The 21860-nt window shown below is 37.2% G+C and overlaps 1 protein-coding gene across 5 annotated transcripts in view; it reads right to left on the reverse strand.

The window, feature by feature from the left end:
* Window positions 1-21860, reverse strand: part of ADGRB3 (adhesion G protein-coupled receptor B3) — a 685483-nt gene that overhangs the window by 127818 nt on the left and 535805 nt on the right. For all 5 annotated transcript variants that reach the window (XM_032484465.1, XM_032484463.1, XM_032484464.1 and 2 more), the window contains 3 exons: window positions 14282-14408; window positions 12554-12657; window positions 8462-8564 (listed from right to left, as the gene is read on the reverse strand). In XM_032484465.1, coding sequence (XP_032340356.1) covers window positions 8462-8564; window positions 12554-12657; window positions 14282-14408 — 334 coding nt within the window. The remainder of the gene's footprint in view (window positions 1-8461; window positions 8565-12553; window positions 12658-14281; window positions 14409-21860) is intronic.

Raw genomic sequence — 21860 nt, forward strand, 5'->3', positions numbered from 1 at the left:
GTACAGAGGCATAGGGTAAGGGTGGCTCCAGGACACTGGGGAGAGTATTCTCTGGAAAGCACAGAGACAGGGCCCCCAGCAGGGAGCAGAAATGGGGGGCCAGAAGCCCTCCTAGAGGCTACCTCAATTTGGACAGAGAGGAGTATTTTTACAACTCATCTACCCAAAAGCAGTGCCCTTTCCATGTCCCCTAATGTTAACTAATGTACTAGAGGCAGCCCTGAATTTACGTGGCTGGTGTTCAGAACATGGAGTTAACCTCATGAGCCCTACAGACCCATTGCAGAGTTGGAAGCCGAGGAATGACTTAATCAGTTGGGTGTTTGTTTTTTCTTTAAATTTGAGATCTTTTGCACAGAGATGCGGCTAATGCAAACAAAGGCTAAGTGAGCAGACCAATGTTAGAAGAATCTTATGGTTTTCCAATGAGAACTCATGAAGGCCGGGTCTAAAGTGGGGTGGTGAGGGTAGAGACAAAGGATTGGCCAAATTGAGGAGTATCTACATGGCCTGAAGGACACTTCTGTACAGCTGCGTGAGGATGAACAGACAGAAGGTGATCAGAGCAGGTGTGACACTCTCCAAAGCAACTAGAAGCACACATGTCTCCCCTGCTGAATAAATGCTCACTCTTTGGGAGTTTTGTCCACTTTTGGGGATTGACCTAGGAACACACACTGAATATTCAAGCTGGCTTCCTTGTCCCTCAAGGTTGTCCTACTCCAATACTGCGTCCACTTCAGGAACTCCTGATTGATCAGTAATGCCACTTTCATTTCCTCTGCTTGTTTCAGACCCATTCTTCATATTGATCTTTTGCCCTATTTTGAAGTTGACTTTGATAATGTGATCTTTGGCTCCTGCCACACAAAACTGGAAACATATAATCAGGGGGCAAGCAGGTTAAAATGGCCGAGAAAGTCTCTCCAACCCCAGTGCCTCTCACTTTGAGAACCGCATACCAACAGGACACAACAATCCCACTGCCAGGGGCCGGAAGAAATCAAGAAACTAGCCAGCTCATCTAGTCCTTGCTTTGGTGAAGGTTTTCAGGAGCACAGAACTCTGCCAGAGTTCATAAGATACCTCAGAATGGACTCAAATGAATTACACGTAAGCTTATTACGTTCAAATCCTTTTATAAACATCATAACAAGTCAATAAGTGAGATTTTAATAAATCCAGATAGGAAGCTTTCGCTTCAGCCCCTGGGATCACACACACATTTGAGACATGATAGACATGGATTTGGGACATTACTGGCAGGAAGTGACTTCCATGAGAGGAATTATGAATAAGCACGTTTCTTTTGAAGGTTAAGAACATTACATGACTTATCAAGTGAGAATACTCACAGTTGTTGGGTTTCAGAGTCTCTTTAACTAAAACCCAGGAACCAGATTGCCATTAAAGCATGCCATCAATCACTGAGAGCTTAAACCTGGCCCCAGGAAAACAGTCTTTGTGACAAAGTTGGCTTAGATTCTGTCTAAAGTAGGGGACCCTAATCCTTGTAAAACTAACTACAGCTATTAGCTCCATGAGTATAAGCCTAAATTATGAATTCTAATAAATGCATTTACTGATTCACTCAGTAAAGATTCACTACATATTTACTGCATGTTGGCAATGAGTTGAAGAATGAATATAACCTATTTCTGCCCTAAGAAGTATATAGTCCGATTGGAAACAGGTAACTTAATACAAGACAGCAGTTTTGCACTTGAAATCACAGACCCTCAGAGCAGGTGTCCCTAAAGAGTGGAGGATGGAGGAGAGCTTCCTGCAGGAGGAAAGGACTGAAAAGAGTGTTGGAGGGTGAGCACAGCCCCGAGGAAGATGTTTGGGAAACCAGGTGAGGTGGAGGGGAGTAAGCACTCCAGGCAGGACGGCAGCAAGGAGGAAGCAACCGTGCGGATTTTAACGAACTATGAGAAATTTGGTGTCACTGGTGTGATAAATCACACATCAGTAAAATTAAAGCAAAATGGAAAGGTCGGCAGAGGTCATGTTTAAGGTTTCTCAAGTTTTATAAGCTACAAAACTCTTTCTCAATAAAATGCATTCCTGAGCCCCAGGATATTAATATCAGTGGATAAAAACCTTCATAGACAAACGTTTCTCATTGTTTCTGTCTGAGCACAGGTGGAAAATCACTTCCATCACAGGCGAGACAACAGTAAAATGTTTGCCCAGGGAAGCGCAGTGATCAGATTTGAACTTTAGCTCCTTGAGCTCCAAGGTAGAGAGTGGGATTACTGATGCTGGAAGCAGTAGACTGGTGAAGATGATTAGGACCTAAGTGAGGCCAAAAGCTGGATTGGAGAAATACGAGAGGGTACAACTGGCAAAGGTGGATGGTGTGTTAGATCTACTACACCAGGGGGAAGGAGACATTGAGGATAACTCTCAGAGTTCCAGCTTATGTCACTGGGTTGGAGACTACAGAAAATACATGCAACTTCTATATAATGTGGTTGAGTGTTGGGTGGGGACAAAAATGGTGAATTTAGCGGTGAGCAGAAAACTGGACATGAGGAAATCTGAAGTTCGGAAGGGAAGTACAGAATCAGATGTACATCTGTAAGTCATCATCATCACCATCCCATGATCACAGCAACTGTTTAAGCAGTGCTTACAAGGTATGCACACATGTGCTGTGTACTGTCTCCTGTAACCTTGACAACAACACTGTAAGGGAGAGAGTAATAAGAAGCTAAAGTCTAGAGAGGCTGAGGCTCATGCTCAAGACCATACTACTAAGAAACGGGAGATGGAGGGTCCTTGGGTCCACCTGGCTTAAAGTGCCCGCTCTCAGCCTCCACTACCCAAGGGGTGGATGACTTCTGGGGAGCCCTGGAGAGCTCAGACCCCCAAGAGGAGGGCAGAGTGCTTCAGAGGATATCAGGACAGACAGAGTGGGTAGTTGAAAACACATATTCAGTATTCCTTCTCTGAAGCTGACCACATGCACATTCCGAGTACAGGCATGTAAGTAAACGTATGAAGAATCTGGATCTCTGGCAAAAGAAAGTCATGGGAGAAACAGGTGAGTTAGAGAGGGCTTCACCCAACCCAAGAATTCAAATTCAAGATTTTATTTAAAAAAACCTACAATTCTGACAACACAAGAACATCTTCCATTAGGATGAAGACAGCCTTCTAGTTTGACCCATCTTTGCTAATTATTTCTATACATAACAAAAATGTAACAATGTTTTATAAAGGATACACAAGCCCTAGATGAAGTAAGACAATTTTGCAGAGTATATGACTTTTAAAAAGTGCTTCAGCATGAAGAGTTTTTGTATTTTTTGCAAGACTGAATTAAAACACACAGCCTATTATGTAATTCAATGGTCCATACATAAGAAACTATGAGAGAAATTCCTTCTAAATAGTGACAAGGAAACGTTTGCACATCTGAAATAATTTGGGGAACCTCCCTGGATCTGTCAATGAGACATTTTGCTAGGTCTCCTAAATCTCCTGGAACTAAAGTTAGTGTCTAATTTTGTCCTCTCACATTTGACTATTATTTTTCAAAATAAGGATGTCTATTCGGGATGTCTATAACGTATCGTCTAACACTTCGGTATTCTCAGCGTGATGCTACATATGTGCCAGTTAGTTCAACCTTTAATCCTAGGAGCTGTCCAGGAATGCATAGAACCAGGTGGGCAGCTGGCCTTGTGTTTGAAAGGGCCGTACTCCAGAGTCTTGCTGAGTCAGCTGTAGGTCCTTTTGATTTAGGTAGCTCTCTCCAGAATCAACATTATCAAACTGAATATAAAAGATTGGTCTTTATTGGTGAACTCATGTCTAGCCAGTTATTACGGTGGATGGATTAATGGGTTCCCTTTGGTGAAAGTAAAGGCATTGATGAGCTTCGTACTCTAAACAGGCTGCATGAAAGATGCCACTGAAGCCTGTACCCTGTACCTCTTAGAGATGAGGCCCAGGGTTTTATCCCCAGTCATTCTGTGTCCAGACACTGGATTAGGAGGATTTCTGATTGAAAGATGCTGACTGAAAGGCACAGAAGCCTGCTTCTAGAATGTTGCTATGTCCAACTCAAGTGAATGCTGTATACAGAGACCCCAGGGTTTCACTAGTTCCCAGAACAGGTTTTGCTCTTGATTTGCTAATAAGTGTTTATCTAACAAATATCTGTCTGAGTGAATCTAGACTTGACTTGCTTTCATTATAACCTGAGAGTGAGGTTGTCCTCACAAAGTCCTCTCTCATCATATTTTTGGGTGGCCACCATTATCTAACAACAACAACAAGAAGAAACAGTTTTGCCAAATTTGGCTTCCATCAGTCAAAAAGAATGCTATGAAGTCATTAATAGGGTAAATCATCTCAGAGTGCTTTTCAAAAAGTCAGATACATATTTTTGTGATGAAGAAAACTATTCTCCAAATACATCTGTTTCCAAAATAACCTTGACCTTCTGCAAAATAATAGGTCTGAAGTACTCCACACGACTCAACGAAAAGCATTTGGAGACTTTAAGATACGAAGGAAACTCTACAAATAAACATTTGAGTGATACATGAATAGCCCGGTTGAAATTTAAAACGCACAAAGAAATCAAAGAGCGATGACACTTTAGGCGATAGCTTGAAATATAATGAGGTGAGTTAGAATTACATCTTATAGCTGCAGTTTAAGAAGAGAGAGGAGAAATTGCATTTGGGTCCTTTCTCTGCCACCAGCAATTGAATCTATAGTTTCAAGATTTGAATACATCGTATGGATCATTTCAGCTTGTTTCTAACCCAACTCAGAAGAAAGCAGAGATCCTCAGGAGGGAGATAATCAAGTCAATTATATTTCAACAAGCAGTTCAGAGAAAAGATGCCAGTCGGACACTTCAAAACTATTCTGGACACCAGCTTTCACACAAACTAGCCGTGACAACTGTCAAAGGCAGAACCAAAGAACTTGGTCATCAGGAAGTGTTCTCAAGAGCTTCCATTTTTCCAAATGGGGGATAGGAAAGCATCAATCAGAACGTACCAGGAAAATCAAAGATGGGAATCTGATCAATTACAAAATGCTCACAGCAGCCAAGGGATCCTACATACAACTTAAAATATATACTGTCACCACCGATCATATTTTACCTTTTAAAAATACTGTCCTGGAGTTTATAAGGACCATAGTTTATTTGGATAATACATTTTGTATTTTCTCTCTCTCTCTCTTTATTTTTTGAGAAATCATTAATCCCAAGTACCGTAAAGCTGCTAATTCACATATAAAATGAAGTAAGGTCAATTTAATTGAATTCAGCACACATATCATAATAAAATATACAATTAGTCCCCCTGGAAACCTGATATTGTTGAGTGACTAAGAATAAAATCCGAATGTTTTACATTTTTCTCTCCTGGTCACTCCATAGTGAATTGCCCTAGGCTTGCAAGATCATATACTCAGAGCTAGTAAAGCAAAATTAACATAGCATGAGAGAAAACCAGTAACTTCTCATTTTCTTCATCATCTCCACCACCTACAACCTGCTCTTCTCCACAAGCATCAACAGCGGTAGCAGGAAAAATGAGTACTGTTTATCTGGAACAGAACGAACCACGACTTCAAAGCCACACAGAAAACCATTCTGCAGAAACAAAACTGCACTGCTTTTTTTTTTTTTTTAACTAAGTCCATACCAGCCATTCTTCATAATCAGAAATAAAAAGTAAAACCAGACTTGTCTTATCTTGCTTTTGATGTTCATAATATTCACAGATATCAAAATGACATTTAATAAAAAAGAACTGGGATGTTAAAAACCTGAGAAAACCAAAATGGACAAGCAGAATGGAATTTCTCAAGACTAATTTAGTTTCTAAGTATGATTACCATTTAGACCTATACAACATGAAGGTCATGGCATGTAGACACTGAGCGCCTGAAACACAGCTAGTCCCAACTGAGACATATTGCAGGTGTAAAATGAAGACCAGATTCTGAAGGCTAAATAAAAAAGACTGTGGAATATTGTATTAACATTTAAATTTCTTTAAATTTATTTTTAACACCTTTATTGTGGTATGTTTCCTGTACAGTAAACTACACATATTTCAGAAGTACAATTTGATGAATTTTAATAAATGTTTACATCTATGAAACCACCATCACAATCAAGATAGCTCACATTTCCATCACTCCTCAAGATGTACAATTTTCAAATTCCCACTTTATCCCTTCCCACCCCCTTTACTTCCTGGTAACCATAAGTTTGTTCTCTATGTCTGTGAGTCTGTTTCTATTTTGGAATATTATATTCACATTTAAAAATATTACTTATATGTTCAAATGGTCATCTTTTGGATATACTGAATTAAATACATTATTAAAATTGATTTCATTTGTTTCTTTTGACTTCTTTTAATGCGGCTGCTACAATATAACTATTGCATGCATAGCTTGCATTCGTGGCTTACACTGTATTTCTATTGGAGGACAATGCTTTAGACAATAACCTACAATATGTAGTAAACATTGTGGAAAACTCTACTATTCGACTACTTGGCTCAGAACTTGTAAAAAGTTTGCCACACAGTGTCCAGCAGTTTTTAAAGCCTATTTCCTACTGAGATCACAAAGTTTTCCATATTCTAAAGAGGGGCATAACTCAGGAGTTTTTGGAGGGTGAAAAATGCCAGAAAGGGAGGCTTTGGTGGAAAAAAAAACAAAAACAAAAACCCTTAAACTATCAGGTCAAGCTTGACTTTTTCTGTTCCCAGACCTAATAAATGGTTTCTCCTTCAGAGAGAAACTCTCTTTTTCTGCGTGGAGGTTCAAGGGCAGATAGTTAAAGGATTGTGACCAAGTACAGACGATGAAGGAGCAGTTCCAAGGGACCTGAGGCACGGCCCAGGGAAATGTGGGGGGCGGGGAGCGGATGGTGAGGTGAGTGACTGTCGCTCCCCAGGGCTCAAGGCTGTCTTCCCTCCTCATCCCCACCTGTCCCTCTCTCTCTGCCTCCTTTCCCCTCTGCTGGTCACTCTGTACACTCCTTTCCCCTCTTCCAGTTCCAACTGCATCTCCCACACCTTTGGTTTGTCTCCTCTCTTCCTCTGACTTTCCTTTCCCCACGACTTTTCTTTTTAAATTTATGTTAAATAGTCATAAGGTGGACCTGAAATACGTTTCAATAGACTTTACATTCTCTCGCTTTTTCTAAGAAGAAAAGACACAAGAAAGACAGGGGAAAAAACTAAACATGCAGATGCATGAAAGCGTTCTTTAATGCTACAAGGCCTCTTGTCGGACTCAGCATTTGGTTGCTTGGTTGGCTGGATGGTTCTTCATCCTTCAGGATTTGTGACCTTCCACTTGCCCCCTTCCCCACTCCCCTTCTGTCCCCCATTCTACAGCCTCTAGGGTAATATGGGTCAAGACTAAAATCTTCATCGCAATCACCTAAGCATTTACTCAGACCTCTCCAGAGCCAAATTCAGACTCTTTGGGTGGGAGTCAGCAGTCTTCAGAGGGTAGGTTAGCAAAATACAGAGGCTATCTACAACCCCTGATGTGGCTGCATGTCCTGCAGATACCTAGCACATCAAAAGGACCTCCCAAAAAGTGCAACTGGCAATTTTAAAAATGACCTTATGGGGGAAAAGTTGAACTGTTGAGTTCAGTATTTGAACATTTTAAACAATTAAGAAAAGAACAGGCCTGAATTGATCAACAAATATTATCAAAGCGTTGTTTAGCAGAATTCCTTTGCGGTTGGGGTAAGTTAATTTAAGACTGCTACCATGAGTTTCTTGAAATGTATTTCAGAGTCTTTTAGTGCCAAGACTGACAGTCATTTCTCAAAAAAAATATGGTCATTCAACTCAAGTCATATAAATAGACTTATATTTTTACATTATGCTGAAAAAGACTACGCAGTTAAAGAACTACAATACTGTTCAAGTTGCAAAATACTTTTTGGTTAAGTAGAACTTTCTGAAAGGCTAAAAATCTAGACTCACTTTGACCTAATACTCTCTTCAGTTATTGTCTAAAAATAGTTTCTTGGTGGCTTTTCAAGAGCTATGTTACACTTGTAAATAATGTATAGTTGAATTTTAGGAATCAGTATGTTACTAAATTAGACTAAACCACAGAAAATCCTATTACAATTAGGATAATGAATTAAAATCTGTGCTTTTGATGTTCCAAGGCTTTGAACTCAGAGAGCTTTGATACAACATTTAACAAACATATATTTTTACTATTACCAACAGCCTCTCCATCCCCAAGAAATTAAGCCAAGGGAATATAGTTCTGGACTGGAATAACCAATTCAGAAACAAATAAACTATTTTTATTTTTAAAAATAATTTGTGAGAAGCTCCCCATTTTATCAAGGATAAATGCTTAGATTATCAACAACCAACTTTATGTCACAACATAAACACACAAAGAGAAGCAGAATAATCGCCAGTCATACCTTATTATGTGTCTGAGTCTGTCCAACCAGGATGAGGATGTTGGATGAGATGATTGACAGGCAGAAGTTAATTAGAATTATGGACCTCTCAGAGCGTATGTACCTAGCCAGAGAGAGAAAGAGTGTCCAACTTTAAAATTCAATGGAAAGATGGGGAATTCTCTATTATGTAAATTGGCAGAATTCATCCAGAAAAAGACACACTAGAATGCAGCCTTTATGTGAGAAAAAAATGTAAGAAACAGTCATTTTTAATAAAGATTATTCTTAAAGACCCAACTTTATCATGGCATGCAATGTCCAAGAGGCCTTGACTTTTATTTTTCTTTAGACATTAGTGTGGACAACACGATCTAAGAGTCTAAGTTGCACATCTGTTATCACCATAATTTTTTTACTAGAAACATAAAATTTCCTAGAAATATATTAATAAGAAAAATTTCTTAGAAGTGTAATTAATTTTACTATATGTATGTATATAATATGTTCATTATTAGCATATACATCAACTGGCAGAAACTCTGAGAACTGAAAAGAAAACCCCACAGAGATTCTGAAGCATCCCCCGGGTTCACCAGGAAGGTGCCACTACTTTCATGAAGCCATGTACACTTTCATCCACCATTTCATCCACTCAAGTACTTTTATATATAGTTAGGTTGCTGCTCTTTATAAACTCTTCTTCTCCTGAATAATTGCTCCAAAATAAGAAAAAAGAAAATGAAACTTTAACTCTACAAACAAGTCCAGCCCACAAATGGTAATTCACCACTAGGCTGAAAAGTTACTAGGTGTCCGCCATATTTTACCCTTGTGAAGAAGTGTTTATATATGGTCCCTCATATAATTTTTAAGAACATCAAGAAGAAAAGCCATGGAGATAACTGCTCATAATCAAGTGTTCTACCAGCTGTTCACCTGAAGGTGGTAACAGCTATTTTGCTTTCCTGTGCCCTGTGATAGATCACTGAGTGACAGTGACAAGAAGACAGATTTGTTCTCGCTGTGCATTTGAGACTGTTGATTCTGTGTTAGAACACGGAATCACCTTCCGCAGTGGGCGTGGGCTTTCCTGTGCGGGGCTGGATGGGGGCTCCTGAGGTCTGGAGGTACTCTTTGGACAGGAAAAATAAAAAATCTATCAAATTTCTTTCTCTCTGTCTTTGAGGAATATTTAGGCAGAAGCCACACATTCCATCAGTTTCCGAAAAGAAAGCAAAACAAAGCCAAGAGTAACAATAAACAAAGCCAAGAGTAACAATAAAATATAAAAAGCAGGTTTTATTTTCATATAAAAGAAACTTCTTTTCTTCTCAGAACAAACCCGCAGAGAATGAACCCAGGTTAACTCTCAGTACAAAATGGCTGCAAGAGTTGCTTCATCTTGTCTCTGCATCATCAGTATCTAAAAATATAATAAACCACACACTGGGTTGCTGGAGACACTATTAAATATTAAGTTGTTTCTTTCTCTCTCTTTTTTTTATTTTATTTTATTTTTTTGTGGGTTGAGGCTGTATCATAAAAAGTTTAAGGGCTGCACACAATTGACCCTTTATGTGATGTTAATGGCTTCCATGACAGCACAAGCAAACAGATGACATTATTAAAAGGCTTTCATTGATATTATTTGCTCTGTAAACAGAAAGATTATGATAATAAAAGACCTAGACTGATCACCCTAAAGGGTCTATATGTTTCCATTTTCATTAGCATTGTGACATTATTGCCTTAAAAACTGCTATAAAATATCTCAACTTTCAAAACTTTTTATAAATGTGTGTGATGCTTTCAACAAAATTTGGGAATATATCATTTCAATACATGGATTAAAAGGACATGCTCAGTTGCTCACTGATGTAATAATGTAACTCTACAGAATGTATCTATAGATACAGAGAACAGTGGATTCATTTTTTGATAAACATTTTGTGAGCTAATGAGACACCAACACATTTCAAAGCAATATATTATATATAAAATAATTCTGATATTCACGCATTTTATAAATCATTAGAAAATCACAAAATCTAAGCCTTTTAATTAGGAGAAAAGGTACTAGAATCCTGACATGAGTATTATCATACAGTAATGTTACAAAGTAAATTTAATGCTTATAAAATGCATTGAATTTGTCATGCTACAGGTTCACTTTATAAGTTAGGGACCTTGAAACATCTATCAAATTATTAATATGACTTCAGTCCTTCTACCTGTAGATAGAGTTGATGGCCACTATTAGGAATTCCAATTTATGCCATGTCTCAGTACTGTCTTCTATATTTCTTTTAAAATTTCTTTTATGATTTTTTTCTGTACATCTGAATTTCAAGTCAAGTTTGGATAGATCGTTTCAGGTGATAGTTCCTAGAAAACTACTGCAATAGGTGACTTTCTTGGATTGTCTGGATTAAAGAAAACTTCATTATGGGCTAATTAATCTTGCACTTCTTTGGTAAATGTTATATATCATTTATGCTTGCAGTGTTTGTGCTGGTGTTAGCCATCTGTATGGAGGGGAGAAGAGAAGGTGGAGTTGGTGGCTGAACCCTAAGTACTGAGAAATGAAACTCAGTCAAACTTCAGTGAGTATGAATTATGATGCTACCGATGAACTCTGACACTGCTACTTTGGACCCTGGCCTGTAAACATGGCCTCATTTTCCGAGAAGTATCATTCAGGCAACTGGGGAAAGAAAGTTTTCTGCCCAACCTTTGTCTCTCTTGCCCTTGTGTTACCAGGATAATTTGCCTGAGCCCTGAAGCCTGGACTGTACTGTCTGCAATGCCATGCCTAGACCAAGCGTTTCTTTCATTTCATGAGATTGGCCATATATTATCAGATTGTCTCACTTTGCCCATATTTCACTACCAGATAACTCCTTCACAGGAAGGCAGAACCTCTATTATGTACCTCTGCTCATGGCCCAAGAATGAATATGTATTTTATCTTTGAATGAAGCATAAAAATTTTAGTATCTTTGACAATATAATATCCTGGACAATTAAATTTTGTCCTCAAAAGAGTAAAAAACAGAATGGAGAATAAAGATTTTTTTTTTTTCAAAACAGGATGTTAAATCAAACATTTCCTTATTAAAGTATAATTAATTTTTCAAACAATTTTTTATGTTAAGTAAAAGATAAGTAAAATATTAGGACTGGCCACTTTTATAATTTTAATATTTCGAATATTCAGAAAGGAATATGTAATTAGCTATTTGCTAATACAGTAACTATGTTTAGAACATTTTAAACTAATCAAAATGTATATAAAATGTTTAACATTTAAAAATGTAAAAATGTATTGGGAACTTTGTTTATGTACTAGTTACCAATATGTCAGTAGACATAATAAACCTCACAAGTCTGATTCTCACTAAAAGAACAACAGATCTTAGAGAAATACTAAATTTTCATATACTATCAAACAGATGCAGTTTCAAATACTATAGAAAAATACTTTTCAATCACTTCCCCTTGTTTATATATTTTTCTGACTTCTTTTAATCAATCTGTCAGAATCTGACTCATTGAAAACATTCAACCAAGAAGCCTTTTCTAGACCATTATGGTATTGTGTTAATGTCATCATATATTATATTAATATTATAGAAGATTTTACTCATGGTCTAGGACACACTGAGAGCATGTGTTTAAAACTTGAGAATTTGCAGATAGTATTTCTATAACATAGAAATTAGTTTAACTATATCAAGTAAGCTTTCAAGCTGAACTGCCATTGGGGTAAATAGAAACCACATATAGACTGCACTTGGGGTGTAAGAAAGAGTACTGTGCTTGGTGGCGAGCAACTTGTTGAAGGCTACCATCATTCAAATTGGGAAGAAAAGTGTGTGTATGTGTTTTGTTTATTTTCTCATCACAGGAAAATACAGACAAGAAAAGTAAGTAAAAACTTTAGTATTACTGAGCTCATTTATTATAGCTCAATCACACAACTGTAACTGTTTTAAAAGTACTTCTTTCAGTAAATTAAGAAAATAGGAGACATGTAACAGCTATCATATTCCCCGATTTGACTCTGAATAACAGAGCCTTCCATGTCAAGTGTACCAGTTGATTACATACCTCCATAATGCTGCGTACACAACTGCCAGGGTGATCAGAGCCAAGCAGGAAAGGCCACTGCCTACGATTAGGGTAACTGAAGGTGTACTGGAGGATTCCATGATCTGTAAATTAAACAAAAGAAGCAAAAAAAAAAAAAAAAAAAAAAAAGAGAGAGAGAGAATTTTTTAAATAAATTAAAATAACTTCTAAAGTCAACAAAACTATCCTAACACTCAAAAATAGCCAATACAGTTGTTATAGTTACCAGATAATTACCCAGTAACCACTCTGTGCACATATTCTCCACCTCTAGCATGACTAATTCTAGCTACCCCCTCTTTCCTAATGAAGGCCTTAAGAGTTTTCAGTGTTTGACTATGACATATGTCCACCTAAGGCTTTCTAAAATAAATAACTGAAACCACAACTTGGTCAACATCAACACGTTAATTTTCTCCAGTTGAAATTTGAAGCAGTATTTATTTTTCCTCAACTAACTACAGTTCAGTTATTTCACAAGATGTGTTTTGATGAAATTTACTTTGACCCTCTCATTTGTGACCCATTATGTTACCCAAATCCAGGACCTAGGTACTGAAAAATTTTCAAACTTTTTGACTTTTGACAACTTTGTTCTAAGTCAAGTATTCTCTCATTTAATTTCACTAGCTTGGCCTCTCAGGATATAGAAGAAAATCAAATTTCAAATGTAAGACCTTAGAATATATTTTGTGATTTTTTTTTCCCTGGGAACAAAATATATAGAGATAACTTTCACAATGTCAGTATCAGTCTCTAAATACATGACCTTGAAAAACAAGCCTTATATCTTTTAAAACATATATAAAGATTACAAGCAGTCACTGATTTGAGAGATTTCTTTCTTTAGACACTAACATGATACTAGCTAGTAAAATCTGTTGTTTTTCATATTTTTAATCCTGGAAGTTTGAAGAAATACACTTTAAGATCAAGTGTGTTCCAAATCTTAGATATGCACAATCAATTATATTAGGCATTTTTGCAGTCAAAATAAGTAAGAGGAGTGATGCATAGTTAGGCCAGATTTAGACACAAAGTCACACTTCTTAATAATTATTTTTCAGCATTTCAATTTTTGAAATAATTTTTCAAAATACATTTGATGAGGATATTATTTTTCTTTTAGACAGCTTATACAGCTGTCTGTTTCAGAAACTAGTTTTACAGACCTATGTGTTTCTAAGGAATGATTTTACAGTTTCTGACAGTCCATGCTTTCATAAAAAACTTCACTGAATTTAAAAAAAAAAATAAATCTCCAAGGACACCCCAGAAAACCTGTACTGAAAATATCCAATGCAGATATGCAATGTGTTTAGCTACAGTGTCTAGGGTCTTCATTCTACTACCAACAGTATCCTCACAAATTCCCCAGAACAGCTTTCGAGTTCTAAAATAAAGGTTAAGTTGACAATTATTTTTATTTGAAAGTTTGCAGCATATTAGCAATATGATTGGAGTGCATCCTCAAAACTATACCGCAGAAATTTCAAGTTAGAAGACATAAGATTGAGTAGAATTTAGTTACAGCACACCAACTAGAATTCCTTTCACCAAGCTCCTGTAGCTAAGGAGGAGACGAACCTAATTTTGCCACCCTGCAACATTTTCCATTTCCCCATTTAAAATGCAGTTCCCTGGAGAAACACTCTCCACAACGTCCCTGCCTTTGCATTAAAGCCGTGTTTTCCCTTTGTTACTTACTATTTCTCTAGGTTGCTGAGCCAAAATGGCGAAGGTAGAGAGACGATCACATAAGCATTTCGTATGGGATGCATCGGTAAGCACAGTTTTACATCCCTGGGTGGACCACGTTCCCAAAGACTCGTTCCTGCAAAGGGTGGGGGGAAGATCGGGATAAATACGCCTGACGGCCAAATCCGTAAAGAAGAAAATGCAGTTTAATTGAGAATCGTCTACTGTAATTCCCGTACAGGAAAAAAAAAAAAAAAAGAATCTACTTGTTGTTGAACAGGACGTAATTTAGATGCATCTCCAGTAATGCAAAGCGAGAGTGTTTGGAGAAAGCAGGCAGGCGGCGGTGCGGCGTGCAGAGAGCTGTCCAGCGCCGGAGGTGCTGAAACCGGGACTAGCTCCGTCCAGCCCTCTGCGAGGGACCGCGGCGGCGGCGGCGGCGGCGGCGGCACGAGCAGCCGCCAGAGCGTTGGCAGCTACTTCCTATGCTCATCGGATCGTTTCAAACACTCAGAGTGTAAACAGGCTTTTCACATTTTTAAACCAGTTCTGTCCCGTATTTTTGGATCGTGAATGCTGCCTTTTAAAATGAGGATTTCTCTGAAAAGCCAGTCTAAAAGGTTATAGAGCTTGTGTTGGGCAATAGAAATCTTCTCCGTTGCTGGTTAGAGATTTTTTTCTTCCTCCCTTTAGAATTAGCTGCTGTGAAAATTTCACCCTGGAAATGGGAAGCAGCAGCAGCGGCATCAGCTGGTTCCGACTCTCACTGCCTTTGCTTGGTATCCAGGGGAGGGGTGGGTTTCAGACCTCAGCTTCCCACTCTACATTTCATTCAGCCCAAGCTCCTCCAAAGCCCTTGACACGTCTTCCTCCCACCCACCTCTCTGCCCTGGGGTAGAAGCATTAAGCTAACCCCAAGTCGGCTAAAACATTTAGAATAACCCCACCTCAGAGTCCAGTAGAAAAGGGAAGAGAAGGTCTGCTTCAATTTTCTCTTTGGTGTAGCCATTCAAAATTCTAAAGCATATGGTTTATTTCCCACCCCAGCAGAACAATAAAAATGGTATCAACCTACACTGTCTTGGTGGGGAGGGATGGGGGAGAATCCTTCCACCCCCGGCTGAACTACTCTACAGGAAGAGGAAGAAAAAAAAAAAAAAAGCTATAGAGTTCAACCAATCAACTTCATTATCATTACACGTGTTATATACTGAATGCACCAATTGTCACCTCCCCTCCCCTAGGCATGGAAACTCTCCAACCAGCAAACCTGTGTGTATGTCTGCGCTTAAATTTCAAACCAAGTTACTATCTGTGTTAAAAATGACTCTAAAATTCCAGAAGGATAACACATGGCTTGATGTTAATTTTGATACAGTACTTTTTATTTCATCTACTCCGTATATCTGAATGCCTAAAGCTATAGGGTTAAATATGAATGCATTCTACTTCTGAGCTATTTCAGTGAGAGAGGTTTCACTGGGACAGCTGGCCTTCCAAGTTGAGCTGTAGGATATAATTCACACTATCTCCTTTCGGTATTTAGAACCAACGTCTTTTTTAATATTCATTAATTTGATTTGAATATTGATTTGATATCATTAATATTCATGACTCAATTTTTGAAGCCTAATTACACCTTCTTTTAAGAAGGAATAGATGTATCTGGGCAGAGGTACAAAAAAATTATACCTAAGTTCACCTGAATACTTCTAAGTATCAGCCAATTAAAATTTTGGTAGGTATCTTCCTTCTTATGACGTCATATAACCATGCAAGATTTAAATATATGTATATATAATATTTAAATTATACATTATATATATAATTACATATATAAGTTGTATCTTAGCCAACTGTAACAGTATCAAGTTCCAGTTCTACCTAACCACAGCAGCACTTCAATTTACTTCATTGGCTGTCTCTTATCTTCTTGTGACAAGCAGTTAAGGCCAAATAAGAAACATTTATCTCAGCTGATTAAAGTTTAAAGAAGAAAGAAGTCAAAGTTAAAGAAGAAAGATACATTTAAGAGAATTTGACATGTTTTAAAACATAACATTGCATTATTCATCCTGGATGGCAACTCTGCTTTAAAGCAGTATTTGTGCTTCCAAGATGGAGTTCAGTACTTAGACTTTCCACATTATGTGGCTATGACCAAAAAAAAAAAAAAAGTTCAGTCCTAACTAGGAAAAATCTTTACTGTAAATAAGACCTCATATGAGATAAAGTTATATATTTATATCTAGGTAATGAAAATTTGTTTACTCAAGAAGATGTTAGCATCACTAGCTTTTAGTTGTCAGATGTGAAGTCTATGTTCTATAGAATGTTGTTAAACTTTGCAGATCATGTAAATTTTATATGACATCTTTAGAAAAGTAGGTCAACTCACTTTGCTCTGTACAATGATTGCAGTGCTGACCTGGCCCAGTCCTGGGCAAAACTGAAAAGTAAGTAACCCTGGCCTCCAGGTTTTAATCTTTCATTCCCCCACCAAGGATGAGATGTCGCCCCTTTTGATGGGTACCTTCCTGAGGCTACATAATCTTTGTCCTTACCTTTCTTAGGAATTATTGTCCCTTTGTTGACTTCATCTGATTATTTGATTAAACTAATGGATAATAATATGAGTGACTGGGTACAGCTTGATGTGTTCTCTCCAGTTTAAAACAAGTTATAAAACACAAAATAATGCATCTGATAGCAGAATATCAGAATTTCAGCAGATAAGTAGGAGTGAAAATTTTGAAAGGTGAGGGAATAACTACCAAATTCTATATTTGGTCACACCCAAGAGCTGAGTAATAAGATGTGTGATGCCATCTGATGCTAAATTTTATATCGTTTCATACAACCTCTTGATATTTTAAAACCAGATAAAACTCTTATAAATTAGTTTTTAAAGTCACTAGCATACATGTCGCTATTATATCAAAAGCTATGGTACATGTCACCTGTATTTTCAAACACTTCCTAGCTATTCCTACTGTACAAAATTCTTTGAAAGCATGGTACACGTGTCTGATTGATTTCAGGCAGACCTTGTACAGCAAACTGATATGTGGCAGAGCTAATGTGAAGCAAAACAGCTTCCCCAGTCTGCACAGAACAAGTTTTAAAACATGTGGACTATTTCAGCAGTCACATTATTCTTGCAATGTCATCATTTTGCATGCCATGATTAGTAGTATATCTGTGAATTATTCTTAGTTATTAAGTCTAGGTTGTCATCAATGGGGTAAACAAATACAATGAAATTTGTATGAACATTAAAAACAGAATAACAGACTGACGATGTCAGAAGCAAACACAAAATGATGACACCTACATACACATTTTACTGAAAAGTCACATATTTCTTTTTCATTGTGTCTTTTCTGGGCATTAAATTTTTTTTTCCAATAGTTTCAAAAATAAGTAGGCCTGCAAAAACCCCATATAACCAGCACATTCTTTGCTGGTTACACCTACATTCACCCATGTTAGCTGTTAGCTGTCATCTGTATCTCTTTCCTTCTTCCTATTATTAGGCTGGCTAAAAGAAGAAAAGAGTCTGCCTGTCCCAACTATGCAAGGGTACATGCTCACAAGCACAGAATCCATAAAATTAGAACACCAAATCTATTACTCCCAGGCTTAACATTTATTTATCTGAGGCCTTTCCAAATTCCCTAAGACTCTACATGATTTCCCTTTGGATCTGAGTTCATTCCTGGGGTCTTGATTTTCATGGAAGAGTTAAATAATACAGCGTGTGACTATATTCTCTAGTATTTAAGATTAAAGGAAAAGCTATCCATTCACTCCAATGAAAAGGTGTTAGTAAAAAACTGACAGCAAAAACTTGTAGTGACACATTTCAAAACTGTTCCAAGAAATCAAACTTTTACCTTTTGAGATACCCAAATAACTAACTACTCCACTTAAATCAGTCTTTCATGAAACTGTCTATTCCCCTTCATGATACAGCAGAGTGTAAAGTATTTATCATGAATAAATTACACACTTTGGGAGGTTGATTATCTCCTGGGATTTTCATGGTCCATTTATTCAAAATCAAAATAGCTACAATGGCAATTTTAAAAAAATTTACACACAATTTCTGAGTACATTGTCCTTAGAGTGTATGTGTACTGAAAGGAAGTAATTGTTTCCCAATCATGTCATAAATTTCTAAGAATTAGGTGACTCTGTGCTACTTTTAATGTATACATTACACCCAAATGAAAAATAATTATGAATAATGTATATATGCCTCTTGGTACTGGTTATTCTCATAAGACAGACAATTTTGGAGTTAGATGAGAAAGTGTTCTTCATTTTGAGCAGGAACAGTCTTTGAGGGTAAATTCTACTTTTCTGGACGTTGCAGACACTGAGTACCTTGTTATCTCTAGCAACTGTTACTATGTCAAAAGACAGTGACTCATAAAATCACAAAGCTGAGTTAGAAGTAACCTTAGTGATCACCCAGACCATTGGTGTTCAACACTTGCTGTACATTAAAGTCACCTGGAGACCTTTAAAAATTAAACCTTGGGGTGAGGCCTGGGTATCATTACTTTTTTAATGTTCCCAGATGATTCCAGTGTGCAGTCAGGGTTGAGAAGCACTGATCTATACCAATCACTTAGTTTTATAGATGAGGAAAGTAGAGGGCAGTGAATTTAGGAAACTTGGTTTAAGTCACAGAGTGAGATGCGAAGTTGGGCTTCTCATTCCTAGATTAGAGATTTTTTTAATACTAAAATTTAGTTGTAATCTGGTTTAAAACAGAATTAATGAACAGTCTTATGAAGTTACAAGATGATCTGACTGTCATATTTATTCGCACAGAATGCAGTCCTCGTGTAATTTTTTTTTTAAGTGGGAGGAGGGAATTAGGTTCATTTATTTATTCATTTATTTATTTTTAATGGAGGTATTTGGGACCTCGTGCATGCTAAGTATGCACTCTACCACTGAGTTATACCCTCCCCCATCTCATGTAATGGTTTTAACAAAATATGAATTATCAATGGATGAAGTTAGCTAAAGACGATTATCATGCTCTATGGTGTTCATCCTGTTTTTTTAAGTTATATATCCTTATATATGACATTAAAAAACCATTGATTTTACACCAACTTTTCATGACATAAAGTGTCTCCCATCTCTAGGTCCTTTATTGTTTGGGGTAATTATAAAAGTTTAAATTCCAAATTCTGAAAACATGATAATGAGTAAAAGTTATTAAGTTCTTTTTTCCCTCCAAAAATGATATCCTCTGTATTCAGATTTAATGGGAGATCATGATTCAATATTTTTATATCAATTATCATAATGTCTGCATATAGTATTATACACTAGTATACACACACACACACACACACACACACATATATATATGTAAATTTTTACTATAAAAAGAACACCAACATAAAGTATATATACTTCATTCACTGGCATGGACTATATATATATTTTTTTTTTTCTCTCTCTTTATATATATATCTTTTTTCTGTCTAAAAATTATATCCTACATATTTAGATTCAATGGAAGATTGTTATTCAATATTTTAAATCAATTATCACAAGGTCTACCTATAGTATTGTATACTAGTATACACACAAATATATATATATATATATATATATATATAAAATTTTTTTAAATATAAAAAGAAGAGTACCAACAAAAAGCATATTCACTTCATTCACTGGGGTGAAATTAAGACATGGAACCTTTGCTACCACCAGGAAGAAAACTTACCATCTACCATGCTGAGCCTGGAATTAACAGTAGCCCCATATCCATACCATGACACCAGATTTCCAATATTTTACCTGGAAAGGAACTAGTTCCGGGAATACCCCACACTTGGATCTTCCCAACACTCCTCATGCCTATTAATGCTTTCCATTCAACACTAGGATATTAGTTGATAAGTTCATCTCATTTCTTTTATAAAATTAGCACTCTCGATGCACACTAGAGTATTAGTGCTTTCAAGAACTGTATCTTGTAGTTCTCTGACTTACTGCTTTTCACTTAGTAGGGGCTTAGTGATAAATGTTTGTCCAGTTAATTTAAGAATTATTTGCATTTCAAGGGATGGCTTTTAATGATGTTGGATCCAGACAGATTGTGTTAGCTCTGTTTCATTGCTGTCCTTCAGCATTTAGTAGAAATGCAATCTGAAGTGTATCAGTGGATCTTAATAGGCTCATCTATTTACTTTTGGTCTTCAAACATCATTTGATGATGAACTCTGAAAGACTTTGCATCCTGCAGTGATTATGTTCAATCCAGCAATGAGATCTGAGTCTTCACTAACTAGTCAATAAGTATTTAGGGAGTGTTTTTCAAATGCAGAAAACACATTTAAAAAAAAGAAAATTAACGTAGTTTCTTTCTTAGAGAAGCTGACAATCTGGATGGGAAGGCTATATTACAATTCAACAATGCTTTCTACCTTACTAATTCTACACATTATTCCAGAAAATGCTGTCATTTCTGCCCTTCTGTTTCAAGCCACCATCATGTCTCCCCTAGATGAACATCTCTGGGCTCCTTGTTTCCATCCTTCCTACCTATCCTCAAGTCAATTTTGACACAGCAGCCAGAGTCCCTGTTGACCCATAGGTGAGATTACATCACTCTGTTCAAAACTCTATCAATGGTTCTTCCCATCTCACTTGGAGTAAAAGACAAAGCCCTTAAAATGACCTACAAGGACGTACCGTCTGATGTGTCATTGCCTATTTACCTTCATCTCCTAACACAATTGCCTTTGCCCATCATTTCCAACTGCACTGTGCTCCTTGTTTTCTCATCTTGGCATTTTGTGCTGGCAATTCCCATAGCCCAGAACGTAGTCCTCAAAGATATTCACATTGCTTATTCCTTCACATCACACAGGACTCTGCCACTCTCCAAGAGATGTCACTGACTACCCAGTGTAAGATGGTAACTCCCCATTGCACTAGATTAAAATGGGCATACATTCTATATAGTTCTTCTCATCGAGAGGTGGAGTTTATTTCCTCTTCCTTTGAAGCTTCGTAAGCTCATGACTTGATGCGGAAAAATGCAGTGAAAGTGATGTGTGACCTGGAGCCTAGGCCTCAAAAGGTCTTAGCGTTTCGAGTCCCACCATCTTGAAATTCTGTTTTCATGTGAGCTGGCCCAGGATGGCTTCCTTGAGGATGGGAAACTGGCACCAACTACCAGGCATGTGAGTGGTCATCCTTCCATCAGATCCATGAAATCATCCATCCCTAGGCTGAACCGTCACATGACTGTAGCCTTATGAATAACACCAGCCGAGACTAGCAGAAGAATGAACAATCTGAACTCAACCAAAGCACTAAACCATAGAACCATGAACAATAAAAGATTTGAGGTGGTTTGTTATATAGTAATCAATCAGTACCCTACCCAGGAATTCCCCACATACCCTTGGACCCTACCCTGATCATACTGACTACCCAGTATAAGATAGTAACTTATTACATCTGATATATTTATGCATGCATTTTTAAATTTACTTTCGCCTGTCTTTGTTTACTAGAAGTAAGCTTCCTGAGAACAGTGGTATTA

This window comes from Camelus ferus, chromosome 8 (genome assembly GCF_009834535.1).
Source record: "Camelus ferus isolate YT-003-E chromosome 8, BCGSAC_Cfer_1.0, whole genome shotgun sequence".
Lineage (NCBI taxonomy): Eukaryota > Metazoa > Chordata > Mammalia > Artiodactyla > Camelidae > Camelus > Camelus ferus.